At 38.7% G+C, this 19,622-nt stretch overlaps 1 protein-coding gene across 2 annotated transcripts in view; it reads right to left on the bottom strand.

The window, feature by feature from the left end:
• The window catches only part of CDK14 (cyclin dependent kinase 14), a 513,399-nt gene that overhangs the window by 367,214 nt on the left and 126,563 nt on the right, over positions 1-19,622 (bottom strand). Inside the window, exons 3-4 of one of the 2 annotated variants that reach the window (XM_008149228.3) lie at positions 13,200-13,445; positions 2,684-2,778 (exon numbers count right to left, since the gene is read on the bottom strand). In XM_008149228.3, coding sequence (XP_008147450.1) covers positions 2,684-2,778; positions 13,200-13,445 — 341 coding nt within the window. The remainder of the gene's footprint in view (positions 1-2,683; positions 2,779-13,199; positions 13,446-19,622) is intronic. The other variant, XM_054726652.1, reaches the window with a different exon arrangement.

Below are 19,622 nucleotides of genomic sequence, written 5' to 3' on the forward strand. Positions count from 1 at the left end.
GAACTGAAACAGGATAAAGTTCTTGTTTAGGCCACCCAGTCTGTGGTGCTTTGTTTCCACAGTCCTAGCAAACTAACGTCATGAGGTTCAAGGCCGCTCCAAACGTGACACATGTAAATCAACCTACGTGAAATGCTCTCAAACCAACCATCAGTGGGATCTCTACAAATGCCAGGCGGCTTTAGTGCAAGATACTAACAGCTGCTCTAAAAGAAGATGCTGAGGACAATGGTTAAAGACGGAGGCAGGGCTGCAGACATTTATGGGAGAGTGGTCAGGAATGCTGCAACACGAATTCCAACATGCAGCTGGCTCCTCAAACTACGTAGCACTTCAGGGGACACACCAACCAAAGGCAGCTCTCACGTCTTGCTAGATGGCACATAACTATGGTCCGCTGGCCTGACCTTGCCACCTTAAAGCAAGCAGAGGCAGCCTGTCATGTCTTAAAGGAGGCGAGTGGTCAATGGCTTTGATCTCCAGCTAGAGGAAATTAAATGCCACACATGACCAGCAGGCTTGAAACAGCTTGAGAAATGCTGACAAGATACATTTAGACCTGCTGGAGTGAGAAGTATTAACTGTCCAGAGCCATCCTTCTCAAAGACTGCAGGTACTTAAAAGGCAGTCTTCCTTTTATTCCAGCATAATAAATGGGGGATTTCTCACCCATCCCCAAGACTGTGACATCCATCTTAAAGTTAAACATTTAATAGAGTTATTAACTTACATTTGGAAATCAGCCGAGCACATCTTTTGTGGGAGGGCACTTCAAAGTGATTTGTTTGTTTCCTTATAATGAAATTGTATGTTTGCTTCTGTCTGATTCTGATTAAACCAAGTCAGAGCATATGTGAGAACCATCTGGAATATTCAACAAGGATCAACTCTTTCCAAGGAAGGCCTTACACTCTGGAAGTGGTACAGTGTAATGGTTAGGAAAATAATGGCTTCAAACCCGATAGATCTGAGCCAAAACAAGTACTGGTATTGCCACTAACCACCTGTATGGACTTGGGACAAGTGGCTGAAACTCTCTAAGCACAGTTTCCTGGTCAAATGAAGATGATAGAAATAGGACCTAATCATATAGGGAATTGTGAGGAGTAAACAAGACAATGCACATACCAGATTATATTGAATATAACTGCTTAGCCCAGTGTAGTTATCTTCATGCTATTAACATTAAATGTACAAGTCCTTTTTTATACAGTAGGGTTCGAACTATTTTTCTTTAGGAAAAATATTTAAAATTTGGGACACAAATCCTACTGAAATTAGCTCAACCATTTAGACCAGGAGTGCGGAACGTCTGGCCCTCAAGCTTTATAAGGCCTGTGAAGTCATTGGGCCTGTTGCCAAGGCATTAGGGGTGAGTTAATTAAATGTTTGACCAAATATAGCAGGCTAATTTTTAAGTTGATAATTTTGTATGGACCGCAAATGATGTATAAATATCCAAATGGCTCTTGGCAGAAAAAAGGTTCCCCACCCTCAATTAGACCATTACCATAACATTCTGTAATGCTGAAGCAATACAGTTAAGTCATTAACAGCCATCTAAATTTTGTTTTCTTTTGCATTCCCCATGTTTATTTTTCCTTAACATAAAAAAAAAAAACAACCTTTGTTTTTTCAAATATCTAAGATCTGAAAATTTGTACTAGTATTTTTGACTTTCAGCATTTCTGCACTTCCTTTCTTACATGTGTCTTTCTATATCAGGAATATTCCTTCACCTTCTTAACTCAAAAAATCATGAACAAAGAATCATGAATAAGAACACATTCCATAAAAGCAGGAAACCACCCAAATCAGCATAATTTCCAATTGCATGTTTAAAATGATACTTCAGAGAATTTTCTTTTATATCTTTTTAATTACTTAGCTTAAAATTTCCAAATTTTTATAATGACTTAAAAAGAGACAAAAACAGGAATAATTTAGAAAATTATTTTTCAACATCCTTTAGTAATGTGATTAAGATAAAACAAGGCTTGTGTCTCCTGCAGTTATTTCAGAAGTAGTGTCAAGTTTTCTACGAGCCACAGGCCCTCAAACACAGTAACTCTGTGCTCCTAACCACATCAGAGACATGTAGGGGTGATCTGGTTGAGGATCCAAAGCCGTGCCCTAACCCCAACATAGCATGGGGGAAGAGGACAAATTGGGGAAGAGTGGTTTCTCTCTGTGAAAATATATTTGGCTTAATGTCAAAGAAGACAGGTGGCGGGTGGGAAGAGTATGCAGTATTTTTGAGTAATTTCTGAAAGATGTGGTAAAAGCTCATTTTAAAAGATGTCAGGAATGGCCAATACATTTGGCTTTGTCAAACCAGTACTCTTACTCTAAAGCAAATGCTCAACCTCCATGAGAAATTAATTGTATGATTCACCTGGAAATGAATTCTCATCTGATGGTTCCAACTCCAATGAGGGAAAAAGAAAACAAAGATGGAGGGGGCGGGGGGCGGACAGGAAAGATAAATTGGACAAGTCTACAAAACTGTTAGCAGGGAAAAACCAATTCTACTGACTTTTACACTTGCTAAAAGAACAGGAAAAGAAACCTGAGGGGAGAATTTATTATCTATTCAGTGAAAATTATTTAACTACACTGTGACTTAGTATTAAGAGAGCAGGTAGATTTTACATGTGAAATATTCAGAAACGAATGCACTTACTTGCTTTTCCCTTTGTATACTGTAGCATAAGATCCTTCCCCTAGTTTTTCCAGTTTTTCGTATGAGTCAGCTTTTCCAAATTTGGGACTTGTAGGCTGAAAATGGAGCAGAGGGGAAACAAAGCAGATTGTATCAAACTAATTAACAATAAATAACCCAGTTCTGCTAAATATATACAGATCCTCTGTCACTTTTTAAATAATGTTTTTCTGATGCTTATTTTTGAAAGCAATGCTTACTTAAAAAAACAACAACATAGATATTCAGGGTATAAAACTCCAAATATACAAATGAACAGTACAGAAGTTTAGATTAACCCATAATGTAACCACCCAGAGAAAATCACCATTAAGATTTCTTTTTTTTTTAACTGCCCTTAACTGGAATCTAACCCATTACCCTTCAGTCCACAGTCCGACATTCTATCTGCTGAGCCAGACCAGCTAGGGCAAGATTTTGATATCTCTTCTTCCAATGCTATCTGCATACCGAAGATTGCTTTTTTACATAAATGGGATTACACTATCTTGTAACCTGCCTTGTTTCCACTATTAAGACTATTTTCCATGTCATTATATAATCTTCTAAATTAGGGGCTGGCAAATCCCACCCACTTCATGTTTTCATATATCCCATAAGCTTAGGAAGGTTTTTACATTTTTTAACAGGGGAGGATCAAAAGAAAAAGAAAATGTTATAGCATGTGAATATTAAAAATCAAATTTTAGTGTCCACAAGGTTTACTGGAACACAGTCATCCACTCATTTATATATTGTGCTATGACTTCAAGCTACAACAGAGTTGTAGTTACCACCAAGATCATAAGGCCAACAAAGCTGAAAGAGTTACTATCTGAACCCTGTTGTAAATCACGACTGTACAAAATTCAGTCATATAAAGGTATTCCTGCAATACCCGTCAGGGACAATGCAAACAGATAATCAGATGCATCCTTCAGGTTCACTAATTAATACAAAAGGAACTCTCTTACATCTACAGAAACCAATCCTTAAGGTTTAGCTGCAACAAAATAGCTCTTCCATAAGAAATGGTTTACCCCATCACGAGCTTAAACGTGCCGAGAGAGAGATCTCATCACTTCTGTGCTCAACTCCTACCCAACCTCACCAGAGAGCACTGTCCTTCATGGAAGCAAATTGCCTGTTATTTTAATGGCACTATAAAAAAAGGGTAATACCAAAACGTATTAGAAAACGATAATTAGATGAGAATTAAAGGGATTCTCTGATCATAGCTATAAGTACATATATAACTGGTAAAAAGTTGTTAATGATTGTGGTACTTTGTAAGTAACCAACTGTAGAAGCTTAGAGAAATAACTTCTTGCAAAAAGTTTACAGAACACTATTCTTGAGCATATGCTCTCGGAACACTTATGAAACAACACAGCATCCTGACAATGAATATGACTCCTACCATTTATAAGGATTATGTGGCAAGTTGAGCACATGCCTCTTACATCCTTGCCATCTAAAATGACATGAGTGACTGAAAAGATATGTTTCAAAAATAATAAACCAGAAACAGGAATGGAAAATAAAACAAAAAAGAATAGCAATATTTAAGTGAAAACTTGAGGAATTCTGAAAGACAGAAGTAATCAGGATCAAGACTTTGGAGAAAATATTGTGGGAACTTAAAGATCCAACATGTAAGACCATTACAAATAAAAGAAGCAAGAGTCTCTGGGTAAATATGAAACTACTCATCACAGCTGAGCACGAAGTGTCCTCCCAAGCAAACTGCAGGGACATGTGCACAGAGGAGACAGCTGAGAATGCGGTACCCAGGCTACAGGGGATGGAAGTAGCCAATAAATACTTAGAGAAAACATGACATGCCCACATCCCCAACCCATAATGCCTGCCTCTCTCATACAATTACAAGTGACAATTTACAGAAAACAGAATATGCTGACAGCAATTCTCACACACAACAATGAGGATACAGCCAAAAATCACAAATCATTTCAGGAATATCAATAACAGACACATAAAATTTAATGAACAGTTCAACTAAAACCCTGGTAAAAGAGTTGATATTGCAAAGCTAAAAATAACTTTGAATAAAAATGACAGCGTCTTCAGAGAGATTAGAGATTAAATATTTAATTAATGAAATAAAACATTTAATAGGCAATGAATAAAAGAATGGACATAGGTGAAAACATACTAAGTTCAATGTTTGAATAGAATTTTCCCAGATAACTTTGGGGACAGATTGCATCTAAACAGAAAAATTACCCAACAAGCATAATATTTTTATAGACAACACTGGCTGAAGAAAGACAATTCAGCAATATTTTCAAAATGAAAAGAGAAATTATTCTGAATCACGAATACTATACTCAAGATAGTTCCTCAAATGGGATGGAAAAGCTGCAATCTTACCCCCTTCAAAAAAAGTCTAGATAAAACGAAATAGACTGGCCGGTGCCCAAGGAGAGGGAGAAGGTAATTGAATAAAGAAGGTGAAGGGAATAGCTAAAAAACATATATGCAGACCCCATGGACACAGACAATAGTTTGGTGAAAGCCAAGGAAAGAGGTGAAGTGAGAGAAAGGGGTGAACAGGGGGACACCTATTCTAGGGAACAACTGCAATAATGTCAACATTAAAAATTTTAATAAAAAATATTGATATAATAAAAGTATAATATGCTATTTAGACCAGACAGCCAAACGACCTTCTGGACATCCTTCTGGAAGTCCTTCCAGACTACCTTCCTGAGGAAGCTGGGGCTGTGAGGGCCGAGGCAAGCCACGGTGGCTGCGAGGGCTAAACCCTTTGCACGAATTCCATGCATTAGTTCTCTAGTATTGATATAAAATACCATGCTATCTCAATATAAGATGAAGCTGGAGTGATGGGAGAATTGCAGGAAGGCAAGAAACAGTAGGATAGGAGAAATAAAGCATGTTGAGATTCACTGGATTGACTGCTGATACTGATTAGCTACAACTGTTTAAGTTTTAGATGTTTCTAAACTCTTAAAAATTAATCCCTAGAGCAATATAAATAAGATATACAAATTCCAAACAAATTTTGGGGAAAAGGGAATAAAAGAAACAATTGCAAGGAAACAGAGGGAAGGGGGTAAAAGTAAGAGGCTAGAGGAGGCGGGTACTCAATAGGAAAGAATGTTAAGTGAAAAATCATAAAAGAAGAAGTAAGTCAAGTCCAAACATAGCAAAAATAAATATTTTTGCAAAATCATGTACTACAGCAATATTGATGGAAGACAGCCTATGCAAAACAAATGGATTAAATTATTGTATCTCATTAAAATCAACATTAAAATGCACCAAGAAATTTAATCATCATAAACTACTTTGAGCCAAATAATGTAGCTTTGAAATGAATGAAACAGCTCTGGCCGGTGTTTCTCGGTGGTTAGAGTGCTGGCCAAGGAACCGAAGGGTCACGGGTTTGATTCCCGATCAAGGGCACATACCTGGCTTGCTAGTTGGCTCCCTACTACCTGGTCAGGGTACATTCTAGAGGCAACCAATCAATGTGTATCTCTCACATCTCTCCTTCCCCTCTCCTCCCCTTCCCCTCCCCCTCCCCCCACCACTCGCCCCTCCCCCCACCACTCGCCCCTCCCGCTCCCTCTCTCCCTCCCCCTGTCCCCTCCCTCTCCCCCTTCCCCTCTCCCTTCATCCTTTCCACTTTCTCTGAAAAGCAATGGGGGGAAAAAATCCTCTAGTGAGGATTAATAAAAAAATGGAATGTATGAAACAACTGCTAATAGCAATAAAATGAGAAATTAACAAACCCATGATGATAATGGGAGACATACATCGCTCAGACATCAACAAAGCAAGCAGACAACTAATAAGTAAGGGATATGTGGGCTTGCATATTAGAATTAACATTTCAATCTAATACACATATTAATATTTTTTTCAAGAACACATTTAACACCCACAAAAGATGAGCACAGATTAGCCACAAAGAAAATCTCAATATTCGAAATCACAAAAACATTCAGTTACTTTTTCTGAACACAATGCAATAAATTAGAAATAAAGAATAAAAGGGAAACTAAATAGTTTAGCCATGTAGGTTAAAAAGAAAATCAAAATGGAAAACTCATAAATATGTGGCAGTGAGGACATGACATTTTAAGACCCATGGGATGCAGCCAAATCAATACATGAATTAAAATGTAAATACATGTATACAAGTGCATGGGAAGAGAAGCTTGAAAGTAATATGAGTTAGACATTAAACCACAGCTAGAAAAGGAACAAAATACATAGTAGGAAGGGATTAATAAAGACGATGGACCACCTATTCTTTTCTTCAAGAAACTTGTAAAGTATAAACCATGTATTGAGTTGAATCAAGTAAAACTTAACGGAAAATTACATTCAAAATTACCTGACTAGTCCTGTGTGGGTTATGTTCTCATGCATTTTTCATTACCAGGAAACAGCTTGCGAATGTCACACTTTACCATCACCCTCCTGGGCCCAAGTTTTAAACAGAAATTTTTAAACCTACATTAAACTTCAGTATAAAATGACCTTCAATGGGGAAAATATTGTGATCCCAGTTCCACTCTAAATTATTTAAAATCAGATTGAAAAGCCTGTATATTTGCTTTTGTGATCCTTTAAGAATAAATCTGATCTAAGTTGAAGTAAAAAAGCAGCAGCAGGAAATCTCCTCTTTGCTCATATTAGGAAATAAACTGCTAATGCATATTTAGAGCATGTGGAAGACACGGTCACACAAAATGTGTAAGAGAATATTTTATCTGCCAGGAAGACACAAATAATTTTCTAAAAATTATTCACTCTTCATAAACTGCCTTATATCATAGAGTTGATGTAATCATTTTGAGACACAGATAACACCATACTTATGACTTGAAAAGGTTGAATTGAGGCCATTAGAAAAACAAGGGGAATGTTTTTTAAAACATACCCCATTCATCTACAAAAAAAAATCAAGTAAGAGAAAATGCTAATGGCACAAAGTAGTCTATTTATCTAATTAAATGGATTTGGATGCATTAACTGCCATGGTTAAAATATATTCTATGAACACTGTGATGGCAGAAAATTAATATTTCCCCACCTCTGATGGTCATACAATCAATGTTATTTGCCCGGTGAAACCGACATGTAGATATTATAAAAATACACTGTAACTTACAGATCAATCATGATAGCTCCACAGCACGAATTGCTACATATAATGCCTGTTGGAAAGTTGTCCTAATCTACAAAAGAATGGCCTATGGAATAGGCCATGTCTATGAGATAGTCTGAGCTCTAAGAGTTAGAGTCTTACAAAGTCAGTCTCCTATTTTACCTATGCAAAAATGTTTTGATCTGTAATGGCTATGTCAATAAATAAAGAATCCAAGTGCTAAGTCTTTAAAGAGGCCAATAATAAAACCCTTCCCATCAAAAGAGCAAAATTAAGAAGAATTCTGAAGGAGAGGTCCTCTTTTATTTAATAATTAAGTTCAAGCCTTTGGTTTTCCGTTTTTTCCCTTGCAACTTCATTAAATTATCACATTTAAATAAAGATGCCCCAACCATCAGCTTTGACTCTTTGATGTCAGGTGCATGCATGGATGGGAAACAGCCTTGTGGGGCAATTATTCCCTGCTTATCACTTCCCTACTTAGAGTGCAGGCTTGAGATAGCACTTTAGAGAACTGGAAATAGGAGGGCTAATCAGGAATTGCTAAAGGATACTAACACTACAAAGAGACATGGAATTTAACGAGATAATGTTAATACTTTTTTTAACAGAATAAAGGCACAGAGAACTGTCAATTGTCTGGACCAGTGGAGGGGAACATTGGCATGGATAATAAAGAAGTGAAGATAATATTCCAGCTGAACGGTGTTTGGACCCTGACCTTGCTAGCTCTAGTTCATGGTTTGTGTAATCAAGAAAAACTAGCTAATATCAAATGTTTACTACGTACCAGGCTTGAGCTCATCACTTTAAATAATTACCTATTAATCCCTGCAAGAGCTTAATTAAGGTTGGTATCCCCATTTGAACATGAAGAATTTCAAGACTGGAGAAATAAAGTAGCTCATCTAATATCCTACAGCTAATGGCAAAGCAAGAATTCAAACCAAGTTGACCAGAATCAAAAACAGATTTTCTTTACCACCACTACACTGGTGGAATCTACATGGAGATCTAACTCCCTCCCAAAAGGAAGAGATATTAAATTATGATTAAGTCTGTCATCTACTGAAACCCTATCCTAAAAGCAAGGGTGGGTTTTTGAAATGTATTTATATTTATACACTGCGTGAGTATACCTCTGTGCTCATTGTAATGATACTGTGGCATGACTATAAGAATGTCCATAGTTTCATACTGAATTCATTGAAATAGATTGTAACCTTTATACATAACCCCTTGATTAAGAATGTTGATGAGGAAAACCACAAGTAAGAATCACCACTCTATTACATCCTATCTAATAAAAGAGTAATATGCAAATTGACCATCACTCCAACACACAAGATAGCTGCCCCCATGTGGTCAAAGATGGCTGCCCCCATGTGGACACAAGATGGCTGACACAAGATGGCCAGCAGGGGAGGGCAGCTGGGAGGGACCAGCCTGCAAGGGAGGGCAGTTGTGAGTGATCAGGCTAGCAGGGGAGGGCAGTTGGGAGGGACCAGACATGCAAGGGAGGGCAGGTGGGAGGGACCAGGCCTGCAAGGGAGGGCAGTTAGGGGTGACCAGGCCAGCAGAGGAGGCAAGTTGGGGGCAACCGGGCCTGCAGGGGAGGGCAGTTGGGGGGGGACCCAGGCCTGCAGGGGAGGGCAGTTAGGGGTGACCAGGCCTGCAGGGGAGGGCAGTTAGGGGTGATCAGGCTGGCAGGCAGAAGCGGTTAGGGGCAATCAGGAAGGCAGGCAGGCGAGCAGTTGGGAGCCAGCAGTCCTGGATTGTGAGAGGGATGTCCCAGATTGGAGAGGGTGCAGGTTGGGCTGAGGGACACCCCTCTCTCCCCGTGCATGAATTTTGTGCTCCGGGCCTCTAGTTATACTATAATTGAGAGTAGGTATGCAGAGAAAGTGGGAAGGATTCCATCAGAACTATGTGACCTCATTAAACAACCAGAATTTGAAGTTGGCTACTTTTTCTTCTGCCTTTGATCTCCAGAACAGACTCTATCATCCTGCATTTCTAGCCCCATTAAACACAGTCACACTAAGGTAATCCATACTTGATGGGTAACTTGGTTACAAAGTAGATCTAGATGCTGAACAGAGAGAGAGCCAAGCACCATGCATGGTGATAACCTGACAAGGGGGCTTGGTTCTGTCTGGGAACTGTCTAGTCCCCACAAGAAGAAGGCAGTGCCATGATGAGATCCCCAAGGATGGCTATCGGAGCACTGAAGAAGAGCTCTCCTTTTCAAGTTTGCACCTCCCTCCCCCTCTCTAGATTTGGCCTGCCGATCACAGGGATTTTTGTCTGTTTTTTGTTTTGGTAATAGAAGGATGTAAATGTTGAGTAATTTTTGGAATGTGTAGAGGACAGTAACCTGAATTTGAATATCTGCAACCATGTTCTCTTTAAGTCCAGATGATGACAGCACAGCTCAATAAAATCCCTTCTAAATTGGGCCAGCAAGATGGCAGGCAGTCTCCTACAGCTCTCCCAACAGTTCTAGCTATTGGAGAGCACAGCTGGGCTGGAGGAGGTGACAGGAAAAGGGGAGGGAAAGTCCGTCCTATCGGTGACAGTACTAAACACTACCCAGGGACTAGGCCCAGGAAAAGCAGGCACTCATAATATGTCTGAAACAAATCAACAAAATCTGTCAAACACCTCTTGAAATAAACCAATTTATATGAAATCACATTCTTTACATTTTGCCTGAATTTTAAAGTGCCACGATCTGGACAGTATCAGGAGGTATAGATAAATGTGATGCTCACTAAAGTCACCCTGATTTCAGTCATGACTCCTGACATAGAGAATGACCAGCATGTGAACATACATAGACATGTACACACTGTTAGGAAGATGTAATAAAAGCGTAATATGCTAATTAGACCGGACAGCCAAACAACCTTCTGGACGTCCTTCCGAATGTCCTTCTGGACGAAGCTGTGGCTGCAAGCCAAGGCAAGCTGCTGCGGCTGTGAGGGCCGAGCCCCCTTCATGAATTGCATGCATCGGGCCTCTAGTTACTTTAATAAAAAATAAAATGTAACTTTAAAGAGAGCATCAGGCAAGTTTCAACTTTCTTTCATAAGGATTTTAATTAATTCCTTATTAAAAAATTAAAAATAAATATTGAAACTCACTGTCATTTATACTATGACTAGAGACCTGGTGCACGAAATTTGTGCACGCAAAGGGTCCCTCAGCCAAGCCTGCGCCCTCTCGCAGTCTGGGAGCCCTCAGCACTGCAATGGAGGCGGGAGAGGCTCCTGCCACCACCACTGTGCCCAGCTCAGGGCTTCTGGCTGAGTGGCACTCCCCCTGTGGGAGTGCACTGACCACCAGGGGGCCGCTTCTGCGTTGAGCATCTGCCCCCTGGTGGTCAGTGTGCATCATAGCAACCGGTCATTCTGCTGTCCAGTCGATTTGTATATTACCCTTTTATTATATAGGATATACTGACCTTTAAAACTACATGACCTCCCAGTAGCAACAAGCATAGCCAGGCCCACATCCTGGTTTCTATGTACCATTTTCCAATAAGTGGAACCAGGGCTCTTTAGAGAAATAACTGATCTAGGTCTGGGGCTCGGAAAGTCCAATATAAGCCAAGACTATCCCATAGGACCAGAAAGCAAGGAAGCTCTCAAAAAACAAAGGGATGAAGACATCTCAAAAGGACACAGAGCTGCCAATGGCCAAGGCAGGAACAATTTGAGCAACAAAAGAAATAGCACAACATTAGATTATAAGTAGTATTGCAGATAAAAAACAGGACTAGTTAAATTTAAATTTCATTTAAATAGTAAATAATTCTTAGTGTATGTATGCCTGACGGTAATATTTGAAAATGCCATTTCTATATATCATTTATAGGTTAATATAATAATATTAAGATAAATATAAAGTACATATAATTCCCTTTCTATAACATAGGCTTAATCATTTATAACTCCTTTCATTTCTCCTAAAAGACACTCTCCTGGAAGTCAGTAATATATACCTGTGACCTACATGGATGCTGCCTTGCAATCACAGACAAGATGACGGGGCTAGTTTGGATAAAAGCAGATAATCAATTCTCCTCACAAATGTTGCATTAATAACATTTATTTCAGCTTCATTCACACAAAATGTGACACAAAGTTTGTGCAGTGACATACAGTGTAATTAAATTGAAGTGTCAATACTCTTCTAGTAGTTGACATTTCTTGCTCTGTTTCGGCTCTCATGGAATTTAATATTTAAATTTGTGAAATGGCATGTGTTTCTCAGCAAGATAAAGAGTCAAAATTCTCTTGGCGTTCTCCATTTACCTTTTAAGAGCATCTATTCAAAAGGTTCTTAAATGTAAGTTAAATCTGAAAATTGCTTAATTTAAAATATCATAAGGATTTTTTTAAACCTGAAAATTGCTTAACTTAAAATATCATAAGGTAAATTTTTCTACTGAAACTCATATTTCCAAGACTAGCCTGCTAGTCTTGGAAATATGAGTTTCAGTAGAAAAATTTTACAGTCAAAAGCAGCAAACAGCCCTGGCTGGTTTGGCTCAGTGGTTGAGCATTGGCCTGCAGACCAAAGGGTCCCAGGTTCGATTCCAGTCAAGGGCACATGCAGGTTGTGGGCTCAATCCCCAGTAGGGGGTGTGCAAGAGGCAGCCAATCAATGATTCTCTCTCATCGTTGATGTTTCTATCTCTCTCTCCCTCTCCCTTCCTCTATGAAATCAATAAAAATACTTTTTTAAAAAAAAAAAAGCAGCAATCACCTCAGATCTTTATTCTCCTTAGGTCAAAAGGCAAAACTTGATATAGTTTGAGTTTAGAAAATTCTATTATAATAAAAAGATTTCTCGTTAAGAAGATTCAATGTCTAGCCCTTAAATTGTAAAATCTTTACACTGAAAACAAACTGGACTGAGACAAGTGGATAAATTTTAACATTTATTCTGAAATTACATTCTTTGTGGACTTGCCAAATTCAAAACTATACTTATTGCCCACACAGCGAAGTTCAATATCCTCTCCAAGGGTTTGATATACCAAAGAATTTTTAATTGTAAATTCTTCTAACTGAAAACAACTAGAAAAAAATATTTTTCCAAAAATAAGTTGAACCATTTCTCATTTGCTTGCTGGGTGCTTATGCATAAAGAGTCTGTGTATCGTTTGCTGGAGCACACACTCTCTCTTTTCCAAGAAATTAAACCCTGAGAGAGAATGCATCAAAATGCACTGACGGAGCCACCTGCGCTCTTCCAGCATAGCGTGCTACTCTCCTACGAGGGCTACTCCTTCTGTTCACCCTCTGATAAGACTGCACTTACCGAGCTGGGGCTGGAGTGCCGCCTAACTTTAGGAGACTCTTTGCCGGTGGAGGAGGTCTTAAAGTTAATGCAAGCATTGTTCTCCGAGTGCACCCTCTTTACTTGATTGGTTGGTTTCTCAAATGGGTCAAAAGTGCTCTGTGTCCTCTGAACCCTGACTTTCTTATCCTCAGGAATTGTGTCCAGGGGTTTGATCACTGAGTCCATTCCCTGGCAGTTCCGTGTAGACATCTTTGTGACACATATCTGGGGAAAAAGGAAAAAATAAATTAAACCCATAACTCTCCTCTGGGACTTTAATGTCAAAAAAACATGCTTGAATTGACTTGGGATGGTGAACACACAATACAATATACAGATAATGTACTGTAGAACTATATACCTGAAAACGATATAATTTGATTAACCAATGTCACCCCAATAAATTCAATAAAGAAGAAAAATACATTTTTTAAAATTTTCTTTTCAGTCTAGAAGAAAGATAAATAATCAACTAATTTTAACACAGCAGCATGGCTTTCTGCAGAAAAACATAATTTGGTAAAATGGAATATATATATATATACACACACACATATATATATATATGTGTGTGTGTATATATATATATAATTTTACCAAATTATGTTTTATTTATATAATTTTTACCAAATTATGTTATGATATATTATATATATATATATATGTGTGTGTGTGTGTGTGTGTGTACATTATATTGACCAGGTATTGCTGTCATACAATAGAGTTTTATCCATATGGATGACTGATTGATGTAGAACAAAATTAAAGTGTCTATAAGAATCTTAAAGGGGGAAAAAACAACAACAACGCTACACCGGCTTAAATCACAATGTGAAAAATCCCTCATAACCACTCTGCTTAGACTCAAGGCTGACAGCAGAATCTGACCCCTAAAACAGGAAACATAAGGTCTAGACTACAAGTGCCCCAAGGTGGTTCTTGAACTCTGTCCCCAGTTTTACTCTGACTACAAGTGGGATTATTTATGAATCACTAAGAGTTGGATAGCCTAGCCGGTGTGGCTCAGTGGTTGAGCATCAACCTATGAACCAGGAGGTTCAAGGTTCAATTCCGAGCGCAGGGTTGTGGGCTCATCCCCAGTAGGGGGAGTGCAGGAGGCAGCCAGTCAATGATTCTCTCTCATCATTGATGTTTCTATCCCTCTCCCTTCCTCTCTGAAATCAATAAAAATAATATTTTTAAAAAACAATTGGACAGACTTGCCTTAATAAAAAGAAAACAGCAGCTGAGCTAAATCAGATCGTTATATTAACTCGTAGGTCATCATGGAAGCAGTTAACACAGGATACAGAAAAAGATCATTATGTTTTTCAAAAGTTTTATGCTTGAATATGTGTGTTTGAAATCTGCCCCCATCTTGACTTCATCTCCAAACTAGAATGGGGTATATTAAAACCTTAATATGGTTAGAGATGTTGAAAAATTAAAAATTAACTTTTTTAAATACCAAAACTAATGGGTGAAAAGGAATAATACTGTAAAAGAAAAACATTGTCTAACACATTACAAGATTTGGCTCACATTACTCCGCCAGAGCCCTATTCTCTTCCCAATTTCTCCAACCCCTCTTTCTGCACAGCCTCCTCCACTCTCATCTTATTTTAGTCTCTCTGACTTTTGCTCCTTGTTTCCTACTTTATGTTCTAACTCTTTCATTCTCCCTATACTCTGGAGATTTTGTTGTTCTTACTCAATAACTTTATGGCCTCTAGCTTGTCTGTGAAGCTGGGTAGCTTTATTATTCTCTCTAGAGAAAAGATAACTCTGAATTTGCTTTTAAAGTTTTTTTCTTCTTATGAAGTTTCCACATCCCTATTTTATAAGACAGGAAAACAGAAGATAATTCAGATAAACCTATTTTTGTTAAAGTAAAACTATAGTGTCTGAGTAATATATATATAGGATGATTTCATACGGGAATTAATGTATCCAAGTGTACAAATAGATATCGATAGATACAGATGTATGTGCAGTAAGATACAGACATAAATGTAGAACGCGATGAAATATACAGAAAAAAAAAGACACCAAATTCTGTTATTCAGCATCAACTCTGTCCTAAGAGTGTGTCTCAACTATTATGCACAAGTTCGATTCTAATTAAGTCAAATGAGAAGGACATCATATTTTTTATAGGAACAAATCAAGGATTCCACTCTCATCACTTTGATTCAACATTGTATAAGGTCTAGAGAATGCCACAAGGCAAGAAAAGGAAATAAAAAGCATTCACATTGGAAAGGAACAAATAAAAGCAACTTTATTCACAGAAAACCACTATAGGCTATGTAGAAAATCCAAAGAAATCTACCAAAAAAGAGGCCACTAGAATTAATAAGTAAGTTTGTCAAGGTTGCAAGATACAAAATCAACATGCAAAAATCATTTATATTTCTACATAGTAGCAACAATAACAAATTTAAATTTAAAAATCAATTTATAACAGCTTCAAACAACATAAAATATTTTGTGATAAATCTGACAAAATACGTGCAATATCTATAGACAGAAACTACAAAACATGGCTGAAAGAAGCAAAAATTCAAGGATAAAAAACCAAGCACAGGAACCAATTCATGGATCTTTCAATTTCCTGTTACACTTTCAGAATGAAGCTAATCTCTACATTTCAGCCAGAAAATATTGTTTCTTACTTAATTTAAAGGAATATTTACAGATGTTTATATAAAACAAATGAGATGATAGATGTGTATAGAATGATAACATAAAAAGATATAAATGGGGATTAAATTGATAAATAATGGGGAAATGATGACCTTGTTTGGACTCCAACTCTATCCTTAAAAGAAGCACCAGGAAGCATAAATCCCACAAAAATATCTCTTAACTTTGCCAAGAAAAACACAGTACATTCTATTCAACTCTACATTCTATTTATTATTTGAGGTCTTTGAACTATCTTAGTAAAAGAGGCTTTACTAGATAGAATGCTCTTTTTTTCCTATATTTATAGGAAAATGTATGGGGAAATTTTTTCTAGGTACATGGGGGAAAATTTACTATAAAATATAAAGTTGTAGCACATGTACACCAACACAGCCACAGCACAAAATACTGGCAGGGGATAAATGACAAATGTCACCAGGATTATGTTATGTGATAGAGCAAACAGATTATCCTGGGTGGGCCTGATCTAATCAGGAAAACCCTCCAAAAGCAGTGAATTTTCTCCAGCTAGTCACAGAAAGGAGAGAGGTGATCTGGCTGGCTTGTGAGAGAGCAAACACTGCATGGCACAATCTGTGGGGCAGCCTCCAAGCGCTGAGCGTGGTCACTGGCTGACAGCCAGCAGAAAAATGGGGACTGTGGCACCACCACCACAAGAAAACAAGTTCTGCCAACAACCAGTGAGCATGTAAGAAAACCCTGAGCCCCAGGTGTGATCCACAACCACACCCAATACCTTGATTTCAGCCCAATAAGACCGAGGGCAGAGGAACCAGCTGATGCCACGCCTGAACTTCTAACCCATGGAAACTGAGAGCATACCCTGGTTAGTCTGTGGTAATGTGTTACACAGCAATGGAAAACTAATACACTCACTTTACCGAAACTGCTTGAAGCCCGTTGCCATTTGAGCAGAATGTTCTTAGGAACATGTTGCAGATACCACTTTCTGAATTTGATCCACTGTATCAGATCCAGGCGAAAACAAGTGATGATTCTGTGGCCCGTGTCAGTAAATGCCTACACATGGAGAGTGTTCTGCCTGGTGTAACGCCATCAGCATGACAGAGCCCATGAGCAAGTTCGGCACATAACTACGTTTATACATAGCTGATGCTGGTCTCCACTTCGCCCGGGGTGTATGTGAATAACACCAGTATCAGCACCGGCTTCGGGTATACATCTTCCTCCAGGGAAGTAATCTATACTTGAGTTTTCCATGCGGGGCAAAGTGACTATTCTGGAAAAGTTTCAAGTTTCCAATCTCTGAGACAAACAACTTAAACATGACCTGGCCGTCTCTGCTAACCACCAGCACAACCGAAAGTAGAATCCAGGCCCTTCTGAAAAATAGGAGGAAGCGGCCTTGTGTCTGACCTCAGGAGCTTCTGGGGCAACTCACCCTGAAGACCCCAAAGAGGAAAGAGCAGGGTTTAGCCTAGAGAAGGACACAGGTAAGGTAAAAAGTAAGAATCGTACTCATTCCCCCAGAAAGCTGCCATTTCTGGCAGCTCATAGAATGAAATCATTGACCTGTGCTGGGTACATGAGGAGAAGAGTGAGCCGACTGGAGTCCTGGCAATGAAAGAAGGTTCTAGAAACCAGATTACGCATTGGCACTACTCCCTGGTGCTCAATCTTCCTTTGAATCCTTCTATCAACCTGTCACCAGTCTAAACAAACCTCTCCCCTCCCCAAATAGACTCTGTCTTTCTTCCCACAACAAAATGGTTATGGTCAGTGACGCAGAAAGTCTTGATGACAGATAAAACCTCAGACTATAAGGAAACCTGAGGGCAGAAGCATGATATGTCCAGTTGGAAAAAATTAATGGGAACCCATAACCTCAAAAAGGCAATTTTTTTCCAACCACCAAATAGTATAGCCTTTTGATCCACTACTAACTTTCACTTATACTCCTAGTGCCCAGATTTTGGTCTATGTTCCAATTCTCCACTATGAAAAAGGAGGGCTCCTGGGAAGGTGACCTGATTCCAGTTCACAGGGCAGAATATCCAGCTGTTACCAGAAAACTGGGATCCTTTCCAAAATGCCAGGGATAATGCTAGAAGGACAAAGGAGTCTGCCTATCGGGGTTCTTACTGGCTGAGCTGTGATGATGTATTTAAGCATCAAAAGGAAAATAAAGTCACAGTTAAATGAAACCAGTTGAGTTACTGAAAAACCAAGAGCCTGTTATGACTTCAAGAGAGAAAAGTTAATATAAAGGGCAAATGGCAGTTGCAAAGGAAGGCTAAATACAATAGGATAGGGTTGGTTTTTAACTCATGGAACTGTGAGTAAGCCAAGGATAAAAAGTAGGAACTGTACTGAGAATAAGAATGATTGATCAGAGCCTGTGGAGAGAGAGTCTAAGCAGTACAAGTGTAGAAAGATCAGCAACACAGGATGTCCCAATGATGACAGACCAGGTCAATACTACACAATAGTAGGCTAAAGGACATATGATGTCATCTAACCAATGTTTTACAAAGAATATGTACCTCTGGTGGAGAGATACCAGACTGCAAAGAAAACTTACGTGAAACCAATGTGGAAAGTGTTTCTTTGGAAATAAGTTAAATGTTAATAACTATGGGAAATATAACCCTTAGAAAGAAAACTCAACTTCACCACTACCCAGTGACTCAGATCTGAATCACTCTGGAAAAAGCAACCAAGACCCCAACAGTCCACACCTCAGACCCTATAACCCTGAGCATTCTGGGCAGGCACTGTTTTACTCGTGGATTTGCAAACATCATGCCACACCAAGAAGATTCAAGAAATATTATTACTGAAAGCCCTGGAAGGAATCTAAATAAGCAGATCTGTAGTCTAGAAAGTTATACAAAGAAATACAGAAATGACATTGAAATTAATTAAACCGACAGTGTTGGTGTTTTAAATTAGGATAATAGTGAAGTAAAATAACCTGCGATAATCATATCTGTGCATGTTTTCTTTAAGGAGAAATATGTTAACATAATCACACTAAATTAGTGCTTGAAAATAAAGAAATTTAATTGTCAATAATTAATGCTTAAATAGATTGAAAATATGGTTTGTAAAATTATATTCGCTATCTATCGTTTTAAGGACTTGGGCACTTGGCCAAGCACAAAAGCCACTGACTATGGCTGTTTCAGGCACGGAGGCCCCTGGACATTCCACACCCCATCAGCTTCCACTGTCCTTCACACATTCATTGCTTGTGCCCTCAGCATGGGACACACCAACACCAAGCCACAGATTGACGATATTATTCAAGACTCTTCTCAAAATTACCTTTGTTCAGAACCCTTGTTGATTAAACCCCATGCACACAGACCAATTCTGTATTAAGAATTCACCTCAATGACTGTGCGTTTATTCCACTCCAATATTCTGCAAACCCGGGGTTGTAATGATTCTTTAAGAGATACTTTAATCTCAACAAGATGACTGTCTCCTCCAAAGGGCAAGGACTGCTTTTCTCTCCTTATTTTAGAGCCCCCGAGAGCACCTTTTCCTTCAATGTCTGTGTAAAGGATCTGGTAAAGGTTTTCTACTAACTCACAGAAAGTATCTCATAGGTTAAAATGGTTTTCTCAAATCATGGGTTCAGAAGAAAACACCTTCGGTACCTCTGCCCACAGCCAATCACAGTAGGCAGCTGTCCCATCAGTGCTGCCTGAGAACAGCAGACATCCC

The sequence above is a fragment of the Eptesicus fuscus genome, chromosome 14, assembly GCF_027574615.1.
Source record: "Eptesicus fuscus isolate TK198812 chromosome 14, DD_ASM_mEF_20220401, whole genome shotgun sequence".
Lineage (NCBI taxonomy): Eukaryota > Metazoa > Chordata > Mammalia > Chiroptera > Vespertilionidae > Eptesicus > Eptesicus fuscus.